This window comes from Neofelis nebulosa, chromosome 8 (genome assembly GCF_028018385.1).
Source record: "Neofelis nebulosa isolate mNeoNeb1 chromosome 8, mNeoNeb1.pri, whole genome shotgun sequence".
Lineage (NCBI taxonomy): Eukaryota > Metazoa > Chordata > Mammalia > Carnivora > Felidae > Neofelis > Neofelis nebulosa.
In genome coordinates, this window is record NC_080789.1 from 71341970 (window position 1) to 71365355 (window position 23386).

The window sequence follows — 23386 nt, forward strand, 5'->3', positions numbered from 1 at the left end:
AGAGAAATTCCGGGTCTTGAGTAACGCTCTGCTTTAAGTGGCAGCCTGCCCCTTTAATTACTCCGCTGTCGGAGGCTAAGTATTTTAGCGCTTCCGGACATGCGCACAGTTTTGTGCCCAGGAATTCCGTAACGTGGACGTGAGGTAGACCGGGTCAATCTTGCGAGTTTTGGCGTTTCTGTGGGGGGCAATGACGTGATTAGTAATGGGACCCTCGACTGTTTGCCCGCAGGCGGAGGGCGACATGGGCTAGTATCGTGCGTGGGGGCAGGCGGGGGAAGTGGAGGGAGAAGTGGAGCCATTGGCTGTGTCTGGGAGGTTCTTTCGGATTAGCTAGAAGACAACCCCGCCGGAGACTAGTTCTGCAAATTGGTGACAGAAAGCAAGTAAGAGTGAATTCGGCTGAGCGTTGGCATTGGAAGAAAGAGCGTGAGGGGAAAAAGCACTCCCTGCTGCATTTCTAACATCTCCCTAGAATCTACCCTCAACCAACAATTACCCTGTCTTGGGTTAGCCAAACTACTCACTCCCCTCTCCACCCTGTACCCTCATCAAGAAATCTGTTTAGGAACGCAGCATTTGTGTTTAACTCCACGTGGGCTCCTTGTCCCCCTCCAGCTCAGCTACATTCTTTTATAAGATGATTGTTGTAATTCCCTGATCATTACGTTCTTTTCAGTTCTACCTATCCTAGTAGTTTAGAATGTCGTCACATCTTGCTTTTACTGGGAGAGAGTAGATCTTTATTCTTTACAAGGCCAATCCTAGAACAGTGCTCTTGATCACATTGCTTTCAAACTCTTGGAATTCTTCATCACATTCATCCTGCTCAGTGCCGTTATTCATCTTATTAAAGCAGCTTTTTGGATTGTGCCATTTTTCTACTCAAACACCTGCAGTAGCCATCTATTGACCACTCAATAGATCCTAAGTCCTTGGCAGGGCATTCACTGGCAGTTTGGCTCTAATCCAAAGTGTATTTTCTAGAACTGTACTGTAAGACATTACTCCTGTATCTGGGCTGTTCAATTTTCCCTGGCACATTGCATATTTTGTTTGTATGTTACTTCTACGTTTTTACCTTATTTCTGTCTCTTGAATAGTTTTGAAGACTTAGATGGCCACTTCTCACATTACACCTTTTCTGATTCTCATAGGCCGGAGTGATCTCTTTTTTCTTCCTCTTCACTCTTAACAGCTCTTATTTTGTACTAGTTTCATTTATTCAACAGTCAGTATTGGTTGCATGCTTACTATATGCTTGACGCTGTTCTGAATGTGAGATAATTAGTCAATTAGGCAGACACGGTTCTTGCTCCCATAGAGCTAACATTGTAGTTGTGAGAGATCTACCGTAAATAATAGGGAAAATTATTAGATAGAAATACTGTGCAGAAAATTGAATAGAGTTTGGTGAAAGAGTGCCTTGCTGGTTCCTTTACCTTATTAGTCAGGGAAGACCTCTCTGAGGATGTCATTGGGGAAGGACTAATTTAATCAGCAGGAACAGTTAATACAAAGGAACTGAAGAAAGCCGGTGTGGTTGGGAGTATAGTGGGTTGGGGAAAGGGTACAAGGTAAGTTTGGAGAATAAACAGAGGCCAGAATCTTAGAAGTCTTTGGAAGCCAGGGTAAGTAGTTTGGATTTCATTATAAATGTGATCAGAGGTTTTAAAGAGAATTGTGATATGACTCAATTTGCCTTTTAAATCATCATTCTGGCTAGGTGGAGAATGGACTATGGTAGACTAGTAGTAGAAGCAGATGAGAGGCCTTCACAATGTAGAAGAATTTCTGAGGTGGAAGTACTTACTGCGTGATCAAAGGACAGCCATCATGTACTGTCATCGCTTGACAGTAATCAGAGAGCCAGATGCTTAAAGCTGATGTAATTTTTTGTGATGAGAAAGTCAAGGTTATGACCAAGATGACGTGGAAGTGGATTGAGGTGGAGACCAAGGACTGTGGTGTTAAATAGATGATGCATGTAGATGGACGTGAAAGTCATGCTGGGTAGACATTGAGGGAGGCACTAAAGGCATCAGTGAATGAAGAAGAGTCATCTGGGGATCAAAGAGAAGATGATAGCAGATGGTAGAGCCTGATGGCATGAGCTTCAAAAGAGCTGGGATTTGGGGAGGTAGAGGAGGGATAAATGGTTTGGAGCTGTGGCAAATAGAAAATATTTACTATCTCCAGGTCCCAAGTTAGGTGGGTGTCAAAGGAAAAAGAGTCCTCACTTGAGAAGACTAGAGAAGAAGCCTGAGGAAATAGCCAGGTTTCAGTTATGGCAAGAAACTGAGGAGACTGTGCAGGAAATCACGGAAAGAAGGAAAATACATATATCCTCATTTAGTCTAAGAAATTAAGATATAGAGACTTTGCTGTGATTTCTACATGGCATAATTGGGGGTTGGGGGTTTGCTAAATTGGTTCAGATTGGTAGAATACATTGTAGAAATGGGGTGAAGGTTCAGATGATGACAAATTACCTAGAGATTGTAGTTAACACACAACTGAGTAGTATGGGGCCCATGGGCATTTTATCTTTCTTATAGCGCTATCTGATATGGTAGCCATGGGTTATGTGAAGGGTGAGTAAAGGCTTCTTCAGAGGATTCTCTTATCTACTGCTTCAAGAAAATCTGTAAGGGTTTTTTTCTCTCTGATGCCAGTTGTATGGTTGGAATTTTTCTGTGCATCAACCTTAAAAACTTGTGTCTGTAAAAGTTTGTAACTGGGCTTTCAAGAAGGTTTAAGATTCTGGATTAATTTAAGCCTATTTTGAAGCATAATCACATTGCAAGTTTCATTTATCAATTTGGACTATTTCCTCCTGTCTTCTAGTCCCTTCTCTCATCTCTAACCCCTAATATATACAAATCTAGCCACAAATTCTCTGGAATTAGTTAGAAATTTTCAGGGATGGGGTTTGGACAAATCATTGTTTAAGTCTGTGTTCTGGTCCCTTCTTTGTGGGCCTACACATGGTATTTTTAAAGCAGACTTGAAACGGACCCATTTTAATTCTGGATAATAGATGGAAGCTTGGAATGGGTGAAAGTAAAGTTGCAAATCATCAGTTTCATGAGAAAAAGATTGCCTATTAGCTTATCTTGGTATAGGAGAGTCAAAATGCCCATGATTTATAGAAATAATTTGTATTTTATTTTTTTTTTTTTAAATTTTTTTTTTCAACGTTTTTTATTTATTTTTGGGACAGAGAGAGACAGAGCATGAACGGGGGAGGGGCAGAGAGAGAGGGAGACACAGAATCGGAAACAGGCTCCAGGCTCCGAGCCATCAGCCCAGAGCCTGACGCGGGGCTCGAACTCACGGACCGCGAGATCGTGACCTGGCTGAAGTCGGACGCTCAACCGACTGCGCCACCCAGGCGCCCCTAGAAATAATTTGTATTTTAAGGGGACCAGGATTGAAAGGGAGAAAGAAAAATAAATCCTGCAAATTTATTTTTTTCTTGTTATCTATAACTTTTCTTTTGGGTAACTGACTGCCTCTTTGTTTCTTTTGTAGGCATTGTTATTTAAGAATGGAAGAGGATACAGATTTTAGAATCCGGTTTAGTTCTTTGTGTTTTGTTACTGATCACGTTGGATTTCGTGGCACTATAAAAAGCTCACCAAGTGATTTTGTTGTTATAGAGATTGATGAACAGGGACAATTAGTTAATAAGGCACCAAGTAAACTGATTAGTAAAGTACTACCTGAGCCAAATAACTTTGCCAAAAAGACAAAACTTGATCTTCAGAATTTATCCTTTGAAGAGGGAAGCAACCAAGAAGTTAGTATTTTTGCTGGGTGCTCTGGTGCTGATCATTATTATCAATCTGGTTCAGAAAGGGAAGATACTATCAGTGATGGAACTTCCAAAGGCGAAGAAGAAACAGTTGATGTTTTAGGTACCTTGTTAGATGAAAAAACTAACGAACTACTGAATCACTTTGCCTGTGATATAAAAGAGAAGTGGAATTCTAAAACTGAGCTAATTGGATCATCTCCTGAATTCTCATTAGGCAGAATCCTTGACAAAAACCAGAGGGCTATTCTGCACAGTGCTATTAGGCAGAAATTTCCTTTTTTAATAACTGTAGGTAAAAACAGTGAGATTGTTGTAAAACCAAATCTTGAGTATAAGGAACTCTGTCACTTGGTATCTGAAGAAGAAGCATTTGACTTTTTTAAATATTTGGATGCAAAAAAAGAAAATTCTAAATTTACTTTTAAACCTGATACAAACAAAGACCACAGAAAAGCTGTCCACCATTTTGTCAACAAAAAGTTTGGAAACCTTGTGGAAACCAAATCTTTCCCTGAGCTCAATCATAGTGCTGGCAATCCAAATGTAGCAATAACAGTAAGATTTCGGGAAAAAACACACAAGCACAGGAAGAGGTCTCTTTTTGAGTACCGGGATCGAAAAGTTATATATACAGGTAATTTAATAAATCATTACCATTTTCCTCAACAAACTTTGTTAAAATTGTGTGAAAGATGAATAATTTCAAATGAATTAAATAGAATTAACCAGAGGACTCTTGGGAAAAATATTTGGGTCTGGTTTTCAGTGGAAGATAAAGCCTTACAAATTACACTAATTTTAAGAATTAACCTTATTGATGAAAATATGGTTAACATCAGCACAAACGTATAAAGTTGAAGCAGTTAGTTTGTTAACGTTTTATTGGCGATAAATCTTGATTTCATATTTTAAAAGTTATTTTAATTAAAATTAAGTGTTCAGAGATAAGTAGAATGCATCTGCTCTGCTTCGCTTTCCCAAAGTGAGGAGAATACCTTGTTATCTAAAACAATTGAACTTCATGTAAATTAAACAATAAATAAGTAAATAAAACAATTGAACTTCACTACCCAAGGTAGAGAGCCTAAAAACTTATAAGGAGGTCCTTCCTTTGACTCAGTCACTCTTTTAGAGAGGAGGTTCTCAAACTTTAACATGCATTAAAATAACCAAAAGGGCTTGTTAAACAGATTTCTGGGTCCTGTTCTCAGAGTTTCTGATTTAGAGGGTTTGGGGCAGGGCTTTTTACAAATTCCCAGGTGATGCTTTTTCTACTGGTCTAGGTACCACATTTTGAAAATCACTGTTTTAGTGGGTATATTCAATTCCTAAGATTGGATGGCACTGATGAAATATATATATTTTTAAGTTTATTCATTTATTTTGAGAGAGAGAGTGTGTGCAGGTGCTGGGGTCATGCTCACATGAGTGGGGGGAGGGGTAAAAAAGAGAGGGAGAAAGAGAATCCCAAGCAGTCTCCTCAGTGTCAGTGCAGAGTTCAGCATGGTGCTTGTTCTCACGAATTGAACTGTGAGATCATGACCTGAACAGAAATCAAGGGTAGGATGCGTAACTGACTGAGCCACCCACCCAGATACCCCTGATGAAACCTTATTCTGTAAGTTTAGCTCACCAGATTTAATTGGCCAGTATCTTACATGAAGGATGGGAAGTGTTTCAGATGGTCATGTTTTATAGATTCATACAGCAAAGCTTTTTTTTTGGTTAAAAACTTTTATTTATTTATTTTATTTTATTTTAAGTGTTTATTTTAATCACCCAGTACTCATCATGATACTCCTTAATCCCTATCACCTATTTCACCCATTCCCCTCTGAAAACCATCAGTTTGTTCTCTATAGTTAAGAGTCTGTTTCTTGGTTTGTCTCTCTCTTTTTTCCACTTTGCTTATTTTTTTTTGTTTTTTTTCTTAAATTCCATATGAATGAAATCATATGGTATTTGTCTAACAGACTTTTTTCACTTAGCATTACTCTAGCATCATCCATGTTGTTGCAAATGCCGAGATTTCATTCTTTTTTATGGATGAGTAATATTCCATTGTATATGGTATATACAGAAGTGTATACACCTCTTTATCCATTCATCAATCCATCTATGGACACTTAGGTTGCCTGCATGCCTTGGATATTGTAAATAATGCTGCTATAAACCTAGGGGTGCATGTATCCTTTTGAATTAGTGTATTTGTATTCTTTGGGTAAATACCCAGTAGTGAGATTTCTGGATCATAAGGTAATTCTATTTTTAACTCTTTGAGGAAACTCCCTACTGTTTTCCACAGTGGCTGTACCAACATCCACATCCTTACCAACACCTGTTGTTATGTTGTTGATTTTAGCTATTTTCAGAGATGTGAGGTGATACCTCATTGTAGTTTTGATTTGCATTTCCTTGATGATAGGTGGTGATGCACATCTTTTCATGTGTCTGTTGACCATCTGTGTGTGTGTTTTGGAGAAATGTCTGTTCGTATCTCCTGCCCATTTTTTAATTGGATTACTTATTTTTTGGGTGTTGAGTTATATCAGTTCTTTATATATTTTGGATACTAACCCTTTTTTGTATATGTAATTTGCAAACATATTTTCCTATTCTTTAGGTCGCCTTTTTGTTTTATTGATTGTTTCCTTTGCTGTGCAGAAGGTTTTTATTTTGATGTAATCCCAATAGTTTACTTTTGCTTTTGTTTCCCTTGCCTCAGGGAACCTATCTAGAAAAAATGTTCCATCAATGATAGAGAAATTACTGCCTGTCTTCTTTCCTAGGATTTTGATGGTTTCCTGTCTCACATTTAGGTCTTTAATCCATTTTGAATTTGTTTTTGTGTATAGCGTAACAAAGTAGTCCAGTTTTATTCTCTTGCAGGTAGCCGTCCAGTTTTCCCAACACCATTTGTTGAAGAGACTGTCTTTTTCCTATTGGAAGTTCTTTCCTGCTCTGTCGAAGATTAATTGACCGTATTATTGTGGGTTCATTTCTGGGTTTTCTGTCCATTCCATTGATTTTTGTGTCTATTTTTATGCCAGTACCATACTGTTTTGATCACTATAGATTTGTAATATAACTTAAAGTCCAGAATTGTGATGTCTCCAGTTCTGCTTTTCTTATTCAAGATTGCTTTGACTATTTGGGGTCTTTTGTGGTTCCATACAAATTTTAGGGTTAGTTCTGTGAAATATGCTGTTGATATTTTGATAGAATTTCGATTAAATGTATAGATTGCTTTGGGTAGTATAGACATTTTAACAATGTTTGTTCTTCCAATCTATGAGCATGGAATGTTTTTCTGTCTTTTTTTTTAAATTTCTGTCATCAGTGTTTTATAGTTTTCAAAGTATAGATCTTTCACCTCTTTGGTTAGGTTTATTCCTAGGTATATATTATTTTGGGTGCAATTATAAATGAGATTATTTTCTTAATTTCTCTTTCCCCTGCTTCATTGTTGATATATAGGAATGGCAAGTATTTCTATACATTTATTTTGTATTCTGTGACTTTAGTGAAGCCGTTTATCAGTTCTAGCAGTTTTTTGGTGGAATCTTTAGGTATTCTGTATATAGTATGTTATCTGCAAATAGTGAAAATTATACTTCTTCCTTACAAATTTGGGATACCTTTTATTTCTTTTTGTTGTGTGATTGCTGTGGCTAGAACGTATCACATTGATTGGTTTGTACATATTGAATAACGCTTGCAACCCAGGAATAAATCTCACTTGATTGTGGTGAATAATTTTTTTTTTTAGTGTATTGTTGGATTCAGTTTGCTAGTATATTGTTGAGAATTTTTGCATCTGGGTTCATCAGAGATATTGGCCTTGTACAGCAAAGCTTTTTAAATAAAATCAGCAACCCAAATTTGTGTAGATTGCATGTGGCACAGAAACAGGATTGTATTATATAATACAGGATTCTGTGGTATAAATGAAGAGATTGGACCTTGAATGTAGGTCTTATTTTATATTATGACTTCAGTTCATAAAAAGATGTATGAACTTTTTGGTATCTTTAAGATTTAATCTCCACAAATATAAAAATGGAAAGAATAATACCATGGGCAAGTTACTTAACAATTTGTAACTTTTTGTTGTACTTTAACAATGGGGTAATAGTAAAACCTAATTCACAATGATATTCTAACAATTAAATGAAATAATGAAAATGTTTAGTATGTAATAGTTATCCAGGTGTTAGTGTCTCTCCTGGAAATTTCTGTCTGGTTGTGTGACTTGCTTTATCCATGAGAAAACTGCTGGTATAGGACTTGATACATGAGGCATGCAGTAGCATGCAGTAAATGGTAAGAGATAAATCTGTTTTGAAGGAAAAAACAAAACTAGTTTTACATGTGGAAGGGAGAATTGCAGTTAAGTGATTTAAGCAGTTATAGATTTATACTATTTGAAATTCTAACAGCATTACTTTGAATTAATGAACTAAAAAATTATGGAAACTTTTTATGTATTAGTGTAAATTAGTTTTACAAAATCTATGAGTAATTGGAGGGGTATGTTAAGGGGAGGAATTGATGGTACTACTCCAGAGAATAGTATGAAGATATCGGGATATCCACAAGTCCAAGAACAAAGAAAAAGACAAAGGTAAAGTATACTTACCTCAGATTTTGCAAAGGCCACTCTTTTTTAAGAAAAAAATAGTTCATATAAAAAAATTTCTTAATAAGTAGGCCTATCTAAAAAGTAGAACACTTAAAAAACTTTTTAATTTTAGTTGTTATAAGGTATACGTAACAAAATTTACCATTTTAACTACCTTTAAGTGTACGGTTCAATGGTATTGAGCACATTCATATTGTTTTACAACCATTACCATCATTTATCTTCAGAACTTTTTTATCTTCCCAAACTGAAACTGTATACCCATTAAACAGTAACTTGCCATTCTCCTCTCCACCAGCCATTGGCAACCACCATCCCACTTTCTGTCTCTATGAATTTGACTACTCCAGGTATCTCAGATAAGTGGAATCATAAAATATTTGCCAAGTTGTGACTGGCACATATCACTTAGCTGAAGATATTCAAGATTCATCTATGTTGTACGTGTGTTAGAACTTCCTTCCTTTAAAGACTGAATAATATTATATGTATATATACCACATTTTATTTACCCATTCATCTGCCAATGGACATGGGTTATTTCTATCGTTTGTCTATTGTGAATAATACTGCTATGAACATGGCTGTAAAAATATCTGTTCAAGTCCCCGTTCTTAGTTCTTTTGGATGTATACCCAGAAGTGTAATTGCTGGGTCATATGGTAATTCTGTATTTAATTTTTTGAGGTAGCACCATATCCATTTTCCTAGAATACTTTTTGCAGAAGAAAATATATGAAAGATTTAAATATCCAATGAAATTTTTATTTTAAGAATTGTATTTTCCAGCTCTAAAAGTGTCATTTAGTTCTTTCTTAGGTCTTCAACTTATTATGTTTTTGTTTTCCTATAATCTTTGAGCCTATTTTTAATAGGTCTTTAAAAAATGTCTGCTAATTCTGTTGCTGTCATTTCTGGATGTGCTTCTAGTGAATGTCTTTTAGTTGTGTTGTGGATCATATTTTCCTGCTTCTTTGCATGTTTAGTAATATTTTTTGAAGGTCAAACTTAGTGAGTATTACCTTGTTGACTGTCTGGATTATGTTGTCTTCATTTAAAGAGTGTTGAACTTTGCTTTAACGGGTAGGAAGTAATTTGCAAATGTATTTGAGGCTTCATTTTGAGTTTGACTAAGGGAGGTCTAGAGTAGGCTTTACTCTAGAGCTGTCAGTCATGTAGTTCTACTATTATAGCATGATCCTTCTGTGGCTTCTCCTGCATGCCCTTGCTATTTAGTTAGATTTCTCCTCTCTGTCCTCTTTGGCTGCTCTCCAGCTTTGTATAATCTCTGACAAAGAGATTACAAATTGACTAGATTACAAATGACTAATATTTCATCGTTTAGCCTGGTGGAATGTGGTAGCCAGCATTCTCATAGCCCCCAGTGATCCTCAACTACTGATATTCATGACCTTTTGTAATGCCCACCCACAATGAATCAGGGCCATCCTGTCTAAGTAATAGAATATGGCAGCCACAGTGAGTGACTTCTGAGGCTAGGTCATAAAAGGCATTTCATACTACTTATTCTGACAGAACCAAGACAGCATACCTTGAAAACACTCAAGAAGCCCTATAGGGAGAAACTGAGGTTTCCCATCACTAGCCAGCATCTACTTAGCCACTGATGTGAGTGAGCCACTTTGGACATGACCTTTAGCTTCAGTTAATATTTGACTGCAACTTCATAGTATCCCTCAAGCCAAAGCGGTCCAACTTCTGAATTCCTGCCCCACAGAAACTGCTGGAATAGTATGTTGGTCTTCTCAGACTGCTGTAACAAAATACCGTATACATGAGTGGCTTAAACAGTAGGCATTTATTTTCTTACAGTTCTAGAGACTGGGGGTCCAAGATCAAGGTACCAGCAGGGTTGATGTTTAGTAAAGGTTGTCCTGTTGGGTTGTAGACAGCCATCTTTTTACTATGTGCCCACATGACCTCTTCTTTGTGCACACATGGAGAGAGAAATTAAGAGAGAGGAAGGGAGCTCTCTGATGTCTCTTCTTATAAGGACACTAATCCTGTTGAATCAGGGCCCCACCCTTATGACATAATTTAATGTTAATTGCTTTCTTATGGGTCCCATCTCCAAATTCAGCCACACTGGGACTAGTACTTTGACATAGGAATTTGAGGATTGGGGGTGGTTGTGGTGATGCAGATATTCAGTCCATAACAGATAGGAAATGCTTATTATTGTATGTCACTAAAATTTGGGGTGATTTATTGTGCAGCATTAAATAACATATTTTGGTACCAGAAATGAGTTGCTTCTATAACAAAAGCCTAAAACTTGTGGTAGCAATGTCTTTGGACCTGTTGGCAGGCAGATGTTTGAAGTTACCTCAGGGAAGCTATCAAGGACAGTTTAAAGGAAGAGACAGTATTATTAGAACCTGGAAGAAAGGAATACTTGTTATGTAGTGACAGAAAGTTTGGCAACCTTGTTGTAGGCAGTAAAATGTAAAGTAGAAATGTTTCTACAGAGGAGCACTGTAGCTAAAGAGATTTGTAGGGAAAGTGTTGAAGGCTTCTTTTCTACTGCTTGTAGTAAAATTCTAAAGGAAAAACTGCTAGATATAAAGGAGCTAGAACTCACTGGGTTCAAAATCATTTTTTTTCTTAAAAAAAAAAAAAATCCCCAGTTTCTTAAGATGGCACATTATGTTTAAATTAAGAAATGGCTTCCAGACAAAGAGAAAATCATGGCAAGGTCAGGACATGTTCTAGCAAGGAAATCTAGGGTGTGAACTGTGAAATCCTTTTTTAAAATTTTTGCACAAACGTCTACCAGTGTTTTAGAATGATTCAGACAGGCAAAGGCCCTCTGGGGACTTGAAGGGCATGACTCAGGGATCCCCTGTGTTAAACAGTAATACACCTAAGGATTTAGGGGACATTTTCCCTCAGTATCTTCAGTAGAAGCCCTAAGTTGAAAACATCTGGTCTTCACAAAATTTGAGTGTATCCTTGTCTAATAGAGTGAACCCACATAGTTTTTGAAAAGGTCAAAGACAGTACAAAATAGAGGCCTTTGTACTACCAAACTTCTATTTTGTATTTATTTATTATTATTATTATTATTTAATGTTTGTTTATTTTTGAGAGACAGACAAAGCATGAGCTGGGGAGGGGCAGAGAGAGAGGGAGACACAGAATCCAAAGAGGCTCCAGGCTCTGAGCTGCCTGCACAGAGCCTGACACAGGGCTCGAACTCATGGACTGCAAGATCATGACCTGAGCTGAAGTGTGGCACTTAACTGACTGAGCCGCCTAGGCACCCCAGTACTGCCAGACTTTCAAAGGCAGGAATTGGGCTAAAAAAACTACTGCATTATAAATAGGTAACTTTTACAGAAGAGGAAGTTTCACTTGGAGGGCAAAATTGACACCCAAAAGTGGACTCTAGAGCTATAGTAATTATTCCCAGATACTGGGAGGACTGAATGCTAATAAAGGAACAACAACATATACCTGGCTGGATTCAGAACTGCTGTGTAAGAGTAACTTGTAGGTATATCTATTAGGTTTGAATAAAGAGTATATAGCACTTGTCCTATGTGTGTTTCAACATTTCAAGGTGTGTGAAAAGCAGATTTGTCTCTTTGTGTCACGGTCCTTCAGAGCCTTCATATTAAGAGAAATTGTATTTGAGGATTCTGATTTGATATGTACTCAAGGAACCTTATCTATAGCTGGGCCTGATTTAGATTAAAAAAATGCTAGAATTTGAACTGTTTTAATCGTATGAGTGTTGGAGGCCTTGGGAAGGAATGAGTATGTTTTGAATTGGGCGTTTGTGTGGTCGTACTAAAAGTATTCGAGCCAAAAGGTGGATCGTAGTTCTCAACCCCAAGATTCTTAATGCTCTTCTCCTGGTACTCACACAGAGTGGCTTTTGCGACCAGTAGAATATGACATAAGTGATGGTGTATGTGTCTTCTAAGGCTAGATCATAGGTAGCATTATACTTTTTGCCCATGTTTCTTGGATTGCTCATTGTAGGGTAAGCCGGCTACTATACTGAAGTGAAGATATACATATGGCTCACTGGAGGGCTGAGGGCTGTAGCCAACTGCCAATACAACTTGCCAGCCATGTAGGTGAGTCCCCTTGGAAATGGATCCTTCAGCTCCTGTCAGGCTTTTGAATAACTATATTCCCAGCCACATCTAACTGCAGCCTCTTGAGAGAGCATGAACTCAAACCACCAAACCAAGCTGCTCTTGAATCTCTGACCCACAGGCGCTATGAGAAATAAATGAACACTGTAAGCCACTGAGGTTTGCAGTGACCTGTTATGCAACATTAGATAAATAGTATATAGCAATTAATCCTAGGTATGTGCAGATTACTAAAAAGCAAACACCTCAAGGGATCACCTATGCAGATTTCTGGAACTCTTTGTGCACACATAGCTTCCTCTTATCTAGAACTCTGCCCTGTGAATTCCAGCCCACTCAGCCTTCCTGAACTCTAACCTCCACCCTTTTAATTCAGTACAACCACTGTGTTCTCCCTGGATTCCTCCTCCCTGTGCTGTGGTCAAGTAAATATCTCTATGCCAAAAGCAAACAAACAAACACACAAACAAACAGTATTTTAGGACTCGCTTACTTTGTTTTCCTTTTCTTTTTGGATCATAGTTCTATGCTGCCTGTTCTCCAGTGTCTAAAAACAGGTGTTTCTTGTATTTTGTCCAGCTTTCTATTTGTTTACAGTGGGAGGTCGAATCTAGTACCAATTATTCTAACAAGTGGAATTCTCTAAAAGTGAATTTTATTTTATTTTAATTTTTTTAATCTTTTTTTTTTTTTGAGAGAGAAAGAGAGACAGAGTGCAAGCCAGGGAGGAACAGAGAGAGAGGGAGACACAGAATCCAAAGCAGGCTCCAGTCTCTGAGCTGTCAGTACAGAGCCGGACACAGGGCTCAAACCCACGAACCGCGAGATCATGACCTGGGCCAAAGTTGGACACTTAACTGACTGAGCCACCCAGGTGCCCCTCTAAAAGCGAATTTTAAAATTTAGCATAGTTGGTTTTCTTTTTAAACACTTCACTTTTTCCAAGTATTTAAGAAAATGTTATAAATTAAACTTATAAATTTGGTGATCTTTAAGTTTTCCTGTGTTGTTTCCTTATTAGTTACTAACTTAATGAGATTTCAATGTAAAAAGACAAATTTAAATCAATTAGACATTTGTAATTGGAATATATGGGAGTCTCATTCTCTTAAACATTCCAAGTATGTAAGACACAGATTCATTTATACAAACACTAAAATTATGGGTTTGATTCTCCTTAATATTCCTATTCTAAGTTCTAAATCCTCACAAATGAAAAAAAAAGTGCTTATGCTCTACGGCTAATCCGCAACAAATGATATAGTTTCAGACAATTTGGAGGTTCCTTCCTACATGGCTGAGCTTGCTTAACAGCTAGTGAGTGACATACCCACATTGTCAGGGGTAGATTTGACACCTTAAACCCTAGTTACCAAACACATAAACTTCAAAACTTTTAAGGATTTGTTGGCCTTCTTTTTTGGAATACAGTTTCCTGGTCTACTTTGAAAAGTTTGTGACACCTAGCCCGGCTGCTGCAACACTTGACCGAATTTTGCATTTCTTTTACTCTTCAGGTATTTTAGTGACTTGGGTGCCTGGGTGGCTCAGTTGGTTAAGTGTCCGACGTCAGCTCAGGTCATGATCTCAGGGTTCATGAGTTTGAGCCCCGCGTCGGGCTCTGTGCTGACAGCTCGAAGCCTGGAGCCTGCTTTGGATTCTGTGTCTCCCTCTCTTTCTGCCTTTCCCCCGCTCAAATTCTGCCTCTCTCTCTTTCTTAAAAATAAATAAACGTTAAAAAATATTTAAAAAATATTTTAGTGACTTCTATTTCCACAAATTTGATATACTTGAGGGGCTACCTGTATTTTTTCAAATTGTTCCTAATTGACTCTCAGACATTTTGGTTCTAGGACACCTGAAGGGGATAGCTCTTATAAGTCATCGGAGACCACAAACAACTTTCGTTTGTGTGTTTATTACCTATTGATATCTAACCTATTAAAACAGAAAAATCGTTGGACCACCATGTTGTATACCTGAAACTAAAGTAATATTGTTTGTCAGCTATACTTCAATTAAAAAAAAATTTAATATATGAAGTTGTTTAAAATAATCTATTACTATTAAAATGATAAGAATTTTAATAAAAAAACATTTCAACTATAAATTAGTGACAAGAAGCATTGTTGTACAGTTCTGCAAATCTTTCTAATGCCTGATTTCATAGAAGTCAGCTGGATTCTCATATCTGTTCTTGCATTCAGTCTGTTGGAATTTCTTGTTTTGAATGAATCAAAAGAACAAAACTTAGCTTCACACAGGTATGTACTTGGGAAAGGGAGAACATTATAGACCCTATGAAATAATAAGGTCCCATAAATCTTACAAATACAGAAATATTTGATATTTCTATCTTTCTTATTGCTTTGGCTGTTTGCCATGCTTCTGTTCATTCTTTAAACCTCCAGAGGCACTTCTTCCTCAAATTCTTTTAGGCCTCCTAAGACTAAATGCTTCCAAGACAGGGATCATTTTTTTTTTTTTTTTAATTGACCATTGTATCCTTAGCCTAGCACATCTTGCTAAATCATTTTATTTAAACTGTATAATTAAATCCTATCATGACAAAAGCTGAGATATTTTGAGGTTATGATTTCTCTACATTTTAAATATGGGCTTTTCATTTCATTTTATTTGAAACAAGTGATATAAATAGCAGTCTTGGACGAAGATGTTTATATTCGAATCCATTTGGTTAAGATAACCTGAAAGTGTAAAGAACAGATTGTAACTTAGACACAGAATTGACGTGTATTATTCTTTCCTTTCTTTTACTTCTTTTATCAGTTCTTTAAGTATAACGGAAGTCATAGTAAATTTAACTTATCACTGCTATAATAGAAAATTTGGAGAAATCTAGGAAGCTGTATGATCGTACAAAAAATAATGGCCCTAGTGGTAAAAACTATCTAGAAAGTAATGGATAGTGCCTGAATATTCTTTAGAAATTATATCTGTTTATACTTTAACAGTTCTTAAATGTGCAAGCAAAAATATTTTTCTTATAAAAATTAAAACATTGAAAATATACAATATTGCATTGTCGATTTTTAAAACTTTTACATAAATTATATGCACTATGCATATTTTTGAAACCTGCTATTTTCATGTTTTTAGAGATTATTCATTAGGAGATATAAATAACAGGTCTTCCCCATTCTTTTAAACAACTGCATGATATTCTAAAGCGTGGATATTATAAGTTCTTGTTTAGCTATTTTATATATTCATAGATAGATAGTTAGAGTTCACATCCTTCTACTTCCTGAATCATGTTTATGTTTAATGTTCGTTTTTCCTAGAGTACTCATTATTCACAGAGACCCTTGTAGCTGCCAATGACAATTATGACAACTGAACAAAATATAAATTATTTTGCAAAAAACCCTGCATTTCCTTTTCATGACTTGAGGGAAGAGGGCAATAGTTTGATGTATCTTATATGTAAATATGGTGACTTGTGGGTTGTGGTATTTTGTTACTATCAATGCTGGTGGGTTATATAGGCCAGCATATGGGGGAACTTCTTTGGTGTTAGTTGGTACTGGGCTTGTTCCTTCTCCCTACCTCCATAATCTCACTCCCACGGTGTCATCTGGTAGACATTTTAAGCACCTACCACAAGGCAAGCACCCTTCTATCTACTGGTTTGCTGTGCTGGAACTCCCAGTTTGTGGGGCGGACAAACATAAAGAGATAAATTATAATGGCAAGTGTCATGATATCCATAATGACAACTTGTGGAGACATGCCAGATTATGTAATCAGCATGTTGTGGTTTATTTATTCATTCACTTGACAATTATCTGCATACTTACTGTGTGTTAGGCTGTGGGTGTTAGTGATTGAGAAAACCAACATGATCCCTGCTTAGGAGCATTCAGTGTGGGGAACTTGGAAAGAATTTGAGAGAGAACTGCTGCCGTTGTTGGATCATGAGGAGTGCATACAAGCACTGCAAGTAAAATGGGAGGAACACATTTAAACAGAGGGATTCAAATGTGCGCAAGTACAAAGCTGTGGAAGGCTCTAGTCCATCCAGGAATTATGAGATAGTCTCCAGGTTGTATAAGATACATGAATGGAAGTGGCACATGTGGAGACTGAAAAGGGAGATTGTGGCCAGATATGAATGCCAAATTAAGGAATTTAGATTTTTTTTCTGTAAGCCTTTGCTGAGCCAATTAGTATTTTTTAAAATGATAGTTGTAATCTAAGACACTGATTTTGTATCTTGACTAAAAAATACTTATACCTACTTAAATGAATAATTTGATTAACCTGTTTAAATATTAACCTGTTTGTCTACTAAGAATGTAATTGATATATCACAGCTGGTGTGTGTGTGTGTGTGTGTGTGTGTGTGTAATCTTGGGTTTTTCTTTGTTTCAGCCTTTACACTACGGAAAGAAAATCTGGAAATGTTTGAAGCAGTTGGTTTTTTAGCTATGAAACTTGGTGTGATTCCTTCAGATTTTAGTTATGCAGGCCTTAAAGACAAGAAAGCTGTCACCTATCAAGCAATGGTTGTTAGAAAAGTGACTCCAGAGAGGTAATATGACATTACTTTATAAGATAGAACTTTCCTATCTTATTGCATCAGATAGATAAATGTAAGATTTAAAAAATCAGAACACACTAGGAACATATTAACCTCACTATCAATAGTAATTAAAAAAAATTTTTTTTTAACGTTTATTCATCTTTGAGAGAGAGAGACAGAGCATGAGCGGGGAAGGGGCAGAGAGAGGGAGACACAGAATCGGAAGCAGGCTCCAGGCTCTGAGCTGTCAGCACAGAGCCCAACGCGGGGCTTGAACTCACGAACTGCGAGATCATGACCTGAGCTGAAGTCGGACGCTCAACCGACTGAGCCACCCAGGCGCTCCAATAGTAATTAATTGATTGAAAGCTTATTGAACAGCACATTCTTTAATAATATAATTATCATCTAAATAGCATTATGTCTTAAATTTACACTGAAGGGGCGCCTGAGTGGCTCAGTTGGTTAAGCGTCTGACTTCAGCTCAGATTATGATCTCCCAGTTTGTGGATTCGAGCCCCGCATCGGGCTCTGTTCTGACAGCTCAGAGCCTGGAGCCTGCTTCCAATTCTGTGTCTCCCTCTCTCTCTGTTCCTCCCCTACTCGGACTCTCTCTCTCTTTCTGTCTCTCTCTCAAAAATAAATAAATATTAAATTTATACTACAAATATAGGTTGTTTTAAGACAGACACTTTGAGGAGTGGAAGATTTTAAATGATCTGAATTGTTTCTAAAAATCCTGTACCAGCGCCTGGCTGGCACAGTCGGTATAGCCTGTGACTCTTGATCTCAGGGTTGTGAGTTCAAGCCCTGTGTTGGGTATAGAGATGACATAAAAATAAAAGTTTAAAAAATACCCTGTACCATATTTGAATATGCATTTATATTCAGGACAGTGTGTTGTTACAAATGTATGTATTTTTAATTACTATAATGCTTTTTATGCTTTTATCGTCATGGTTCCTTACATTTAAAATAAATCCTCAGGGCTCCTGGGTGGCTCAGTCGGTTGAGTGGCCGACTTCGGCTCAGGTCACGATCTCACAGTCCGTGAGTTCCAGCCCCGTGTAGGCCTCTGTGCTGACAGCTCAGAGCCTGGAGCCTGTTTCAGATTCTGTGTCTCCCTCTCTCTCTCTCTGACCCTCCCCCATTCATGCTCTGTCTCTCTCTGTCTCAAAAATAAATAAACGTTAAAAAAAAAAAAAATCCTCATTAAATGAAGAGCAAAGTATTCAAATTAACCTCCTTTCAGCTTTCTCAAATTTTAAAAGTATTTTTGTAATTGTAAAGTAAATACATATTTATTACAGTAGATTCAGAAAATAGAAGAATGTAAGAATGAAGTTAAAAGTCACTAATAATTCCATTACTCAGATAGCCACAGTAACCTCTTTTTTTTTCTTTTCTTTTCTTTTTTTTTTTTTTTTTTAGTATACTTGACACACAATATTACATTAGTGTCAGATACACAGCATAGTAATTCAGCAGCCTGGAGCTTGCTTCAAGTTCTGTTTCCCTCTTTCTGTCCCTCCCTGACCCATGCTCTGTCTCTGTCTCTCTCTCAAAAATAAATAAACATAAAAAAAAAATTTTTTTTTAAAGTACAGTATAGTAAAAGAGAAAGACTTTAGCTTTCAAAGATATTTAGATGTTAGAAACTGGTTTTCAACTACTAAAGACAAAATATTATTAATTCCTAGGAGGAGAGAGCCCTTTGATTTGGCTAATGGGTATAGGATTTTAATTACCCTTCAAGTAATAGTAAGATTTTAGCAGATGAAAAAAACTTGAAGATGTATTTGGACGAGCAGTAAGTTAACTACCTACCTGATAAGACAGATAGTTCCTATAAGTATGACAGAAAATATGAATGTAAAGAAAATGCTTTCTTACAGAATCTTTAAAGGTATGCTAATAATTGGAATCTATTCTTTAGACTTGGGGAAGAATTGAAAGTTTGAGTAAGAAAATGTTCAGAGCAGGGGCGCCTGGGTGGCTCATTTGTTTGAAGATCCGATTTCTGCTCAGGTCGTGGTCTCATGGTTCATGAGTTTGAGTCCCACATCGGGCTCTGTGCTGACAGCTCAGAACCTGGAGCCTGCTTTGGATTCTGTGTCTCCCTCTCTGCCCCTCCCCCACTCTCAAAAATAAATAAATATTAAAGAAAAAAGTTCAGAGCAGAATTTTAGTAAAATCCTCTGGTGCTACTGGTTTTTCTTAGTAATGTTGGAGGAAGAGAGACTGAAGAGGAAAGGAACAAAGTCTGAGGACAGGAAGACTAGACCAGTTAAGAGGTTTTTACCAGTTAAATTAAGGAGAAGTCAGAAGGCCTGCACAGATAAAGTGGTAGCATTAGGAGTATGTGTTTCAGGTCATAAAACAACTCTGTTAATATGATCCTATAATAATGGGTTTTTTAGTGCACATTCGTTGAAATAATATTAACTCTTGAATTTTTAGGTGTTCTGGTATAAGTGGTTGTCTGGCAACTGTCATTTAAACTTACATTAATTTTTAAATGTAAGATTTAACTGAGTCTATATGATTTATCGTTTATAGGTTGAAAAATATTGAAAAAGAAATTGAAAAGAAAAGAATGAATGTGTTTAATATTCGATCAATAGATGATTCCCTTAGACTTGGTCAGCTCAAAGGCAATCACTTTGATATTGTCATCAGAAATTTAAAAAACCAGATAAATGACTCTGCAAACCTGAAAGACAGAATTTTAGAGGCAATAGAAAATGTTAAGGTAAGAAAACTCAATTTTAAAATAATGTTATAGGAAAAGGTTTATAGTCCTCTTTACACTGAGGCAGGAAGAAAAACTTTTTCTTTTGTACCTTTTTTTAAATGTGTATATGTAATTATTTTAAAAATGACAGGGACATTTGGCTTATTTTTAATTTTCTTGTATTAAAAATTTTTGTATATTTTTGTATTAAAAAACAGCTTTAATGTGATTTTTAAAAATGTAACATATAGTGTTATCCAGAGTGTGTGGGGAGGGGGAAGCTATCTATATAAGAACAGAGGTGGGTTTTTTTGTTGTTATTTGTATGTTTAGCACATGCCAGATAGAGTAGTATTTTAGGCAAAAGGATTATTTTTTTTTGGAAATTTGTTCAGTAATTTTTTTCAGAAATCTTTGGTAAATAGTTACATTACTTATCAGAATTATATACAATCATTTTAGTCTAATTATGATTTTTTTCAATGTAGTAAATCACATACATTTTATTATGTCTTGCAATAAAAAGCTATTTAACATAAACATATAAGTGACATTTGCCAGGCATCTAAACATACCATAGCCTTCAGTCTGATCATCTAGAGTATCGTTAGCAAACTTTCTCTGTAGAGGGCTAGGCATATGGTCTCTTTTGCAGCCACTATACTGCCATTGTGTGGAAGTAGCCATAGACAATACATAAATGAATGAGCATGGTTGTGTTCCAATAAAACTTTATTTACAAAAGTAGGTGTAGGGCCACATTTGACTTATAGGCCATTAGTAGTTTGACAAGTTCTGGTCTAGACCAGTAATCCTCAATCTGGGATGCTTGTATGCAATCTCAGTAGTCAATCTCTACCCCCGAACCAATTAAATAAGAACATTTGGGAATGCAGCTTAGTTTATTAATATTTTTTTAAAACTCCCTAGCTGATTTTACTCTACAGCTAACATTGAGAAACACTGATATAAGATTCTGACCACAAAGACCTTTTTACACAGTTTTATTCCTCTCCAAAGAAAAGCAAACAAACAAAAAGCCAGGTTTGTAATCAGTTACTATGCCTTATAGTCAGGAAAATGACTTCTAATAATGATTTTTAAAATTCAGCACATTTACCTGTGCATAGACACTCTTTGATTGTATACTCCTTATATGGTTGTTTTTCCCTTACTTCTGTACCTAAAATTCTTTTCTGTGTCCTGAAAGACTGCTACTAAAATAATATCCCTTAAAAAGGGGAGAAAGTTTCTCTGAAGTCTGATAGCATTTATTGCCTGTCTTTCATTTGGAACTTATGGATACACAACTGCTAGTTATAAAATCCCCATTAGAAATGGTTTTAGCTTTAGCCAACTTTCCTTTAGTTCTGAAAATAAGAAGTCTTTGAAGTTTTGTTCTAGACGTTTATAACTTTGACCACTAGAAACCTTTTGTTATATCCAGCCCTAAGTAATTTGAAGGGGTATTTAAAACTCTTCTGGTCATTCTAGGATATTATTTGATATTATTTTTTTCCAAATTTGAAGTAATTATTGTTGAATGAATAAATATGATCTCCTCTCATAAAGTGAGTGTGGAAGACTCTTATCTTTCAAGAAACCATGTAGGCCCTGATGTTTTCCTTGTGAGAGCATGTTTAACCACTGACTATTATTGTCTTTAAGGTTGCAGAGTAATTTACAATTTTCTGTTTTTGGGGAAGTGATGCCATGTCATTCTCTTGACTCAGGTCTTTAGAAACTGAGATAATTAAAAAATGAATTGTTCTGTATAAAGGAACTAAGACTTGCTGGGTTTGAAGTAAATGTATTGCTTATTCCCAGCATCTCCAGACAACAGGAGCATCTCAGAATCAGAAAGAGTTTTAGAGCAAAGATCAGACCCAGTAACCAGTTCATCCCAGTTTTCCCAGAACTTCCCCAATTTTAGCATTGAAAGTCCTGCATCCTAGAATACCCTTCAGTAATATGAATGGAAAGCTGACCTATTTTTTAAGGCTTTTTTTGCTGGCCTTATTTTCTAACTTTTAATTGTTTGTTTTTCTTCTTTCTTTTCTTTAATTGTATAGCATATCTCAGACCATTTGGTTCCCATGTGTATATTGCTGATTACAGTATTCTTTTATTAAAATAAATATGAAGAGGAAACTTGATTAGATATCTGACACAATAATTCTATTAATTTGTTGTAGTCACTTTGGGCCTATGACAAAGACCCATAGACTGGGTGACTTTTAAATCACAGAAATATATTTTGTATCATGCTGGAGGCTGGAAGCCTCAGATCAGGGTGCCAGCCTTGTCTTCGTGTTGTATTCTCACATGGTGGAAATAGGGTGAGCTAGCTCCAAGGTCTTCTTAGAAGGGCACTAATCCCATTCATGAGCACTCTGATTACCTCCCACCGTCCCCACCTCCAAATACCATCACATTGGAGGTTAGGATTTCAACGTATGAATTTTGGGGGATATACAGGCATGCAGTCCATAACAATATGCGCTTTTTTTTTAAATTTTAGTTTTTAATTTTTTTTAATTATAATTTATTGTCAAATTGGCTAACATTGTATACAGTGCGCTCTTGGTTTTGGGGGTAGATTCCCGTGGTTTATCGCTTACATACAACACCCAGTGCTCACATAATAATATACTTTTAATGATTGATTTTCTTGTATTCGTAGAATAAAGGGTTTGTAAATTACTATGGACCGCAGAGATTTGGGATGGGAAGGAAAGTTCACACTGACCAGATTGGATTGGCTTTGCTGAAGAGTGAAATGGTATGGATTAAAAAAAACACTCTGCTCTGATTTGTTTTGTCAATTATACTTACTACATAACCCAGCCCTTTTTGCTTTGTTAACCCAGCATATGAATGCATATGTACACACATACATACACCATAATGCTACATTATTGAACATTTATGAGCAGCTATTGTAGTTGTAGTATCACACTGTAATAAGTTGAAATTGTATGTGATGTCCCTGTGTTTAATACTTGAGACTTAACAGAGAATTGATGAGCACTCACCAAATTCTTAATGAAGTGAGTGGAGGATTTGGAGGAAACGTAACACCCTATAATTCCAGAAATATGGCATCCGATGATGCAAAATTCACATTTCTTATAGCATTTAAACAAAAGCTGTCCCCTCTTTTAAACTTCATATTCTGTGCTTCTCATTTTTTTTTTTTTAACTTTGTAAGAGCTTTAGCTGTCAATTGTTGCTGTGTAACAAACAAACTACTCGCAAACTGCATGGTCTATAATGACGAGCATTTATTATCTCACTATCTCTGAGGGTCAGGCATCTGGGAGCAGCTGAGCCAGGTGTTGCAGCATCAGGGTGTCTCATGGTGTGCAGTCACACTGTCAGCCAGGGTTATAGTCTTTGATGACTTGACGAGGCACAGAGGATCTCCTTCCAAGCACACTCTGCTTTTGGTAGGAAGCATTAGTTTCCCATCATGAGACTACTCATGGCATGACTTCCCTATGAGAGAGGAGTTCAG

General features: G+C 36.6%; 1 protein-coding gene and 1 long non-coding RNA gene across 5 annotated transcripts in view; one reads left to right on the forward strand and one right to left on the reverse strand.

Annotated features, from left to right (window-relative positions):
- Nucleotides 1–60: 60 nt before the first annotated feature.
- The window catches only part of PUS7L (pseudouridine synthase 7 like), a 32665-nt gene continuing 9339 nt past the window's right edge, over nucleotides 61–23386 (forward strand). Inside the window, exons 1-5 of one of the 4 annotated variants that reach the window (XM_058743056.1) lie at nucleotides 61–153; nucleotides 3535–4454; nucleotides 16985–17144; nucleotides 19695–19887; nucleotides 22553–22651. In XM_058743056.1, the coding sequence (XP_058599039.1) occupies nucleotides 3551–4454; nucleotides 16985–17144; nucleotides 19695–19887; nucleotides 22553–22651 (1356 nt within the window). In that variant the 5' untranslated portion in view covers nucleotides 61–153; nucleotides 3535–3550. Of the gene's footprint in view, nucleotides 154–3534; nucleotides 4455–12027; nucleotides 12569–16984; nucleotides 17145–19694; nucleotides 19888–22552; nucleotides 22652–23386 lie in introns of those variants that run through there. The other 3 variants (XM_058743058.1, XM_058743060.1, XM_058743059.1) reach the window with 3 other exon arrangements.
- Nucleotides 23136–23386, reverse strand: part of LOC131519738 (uncharacterized) — a 38602-nt gene continuing 38351 nt past the window's right edge. The window contains exon 2 of the long non-coding RNA XR_009265765.1: nucleotides 23136–23367. This is a non-coding gene — a long non-coding RNA (uncharacterized LOC131519738). The remainder of the gene's footprint in view (nucleotides 23368–23386) is intronic.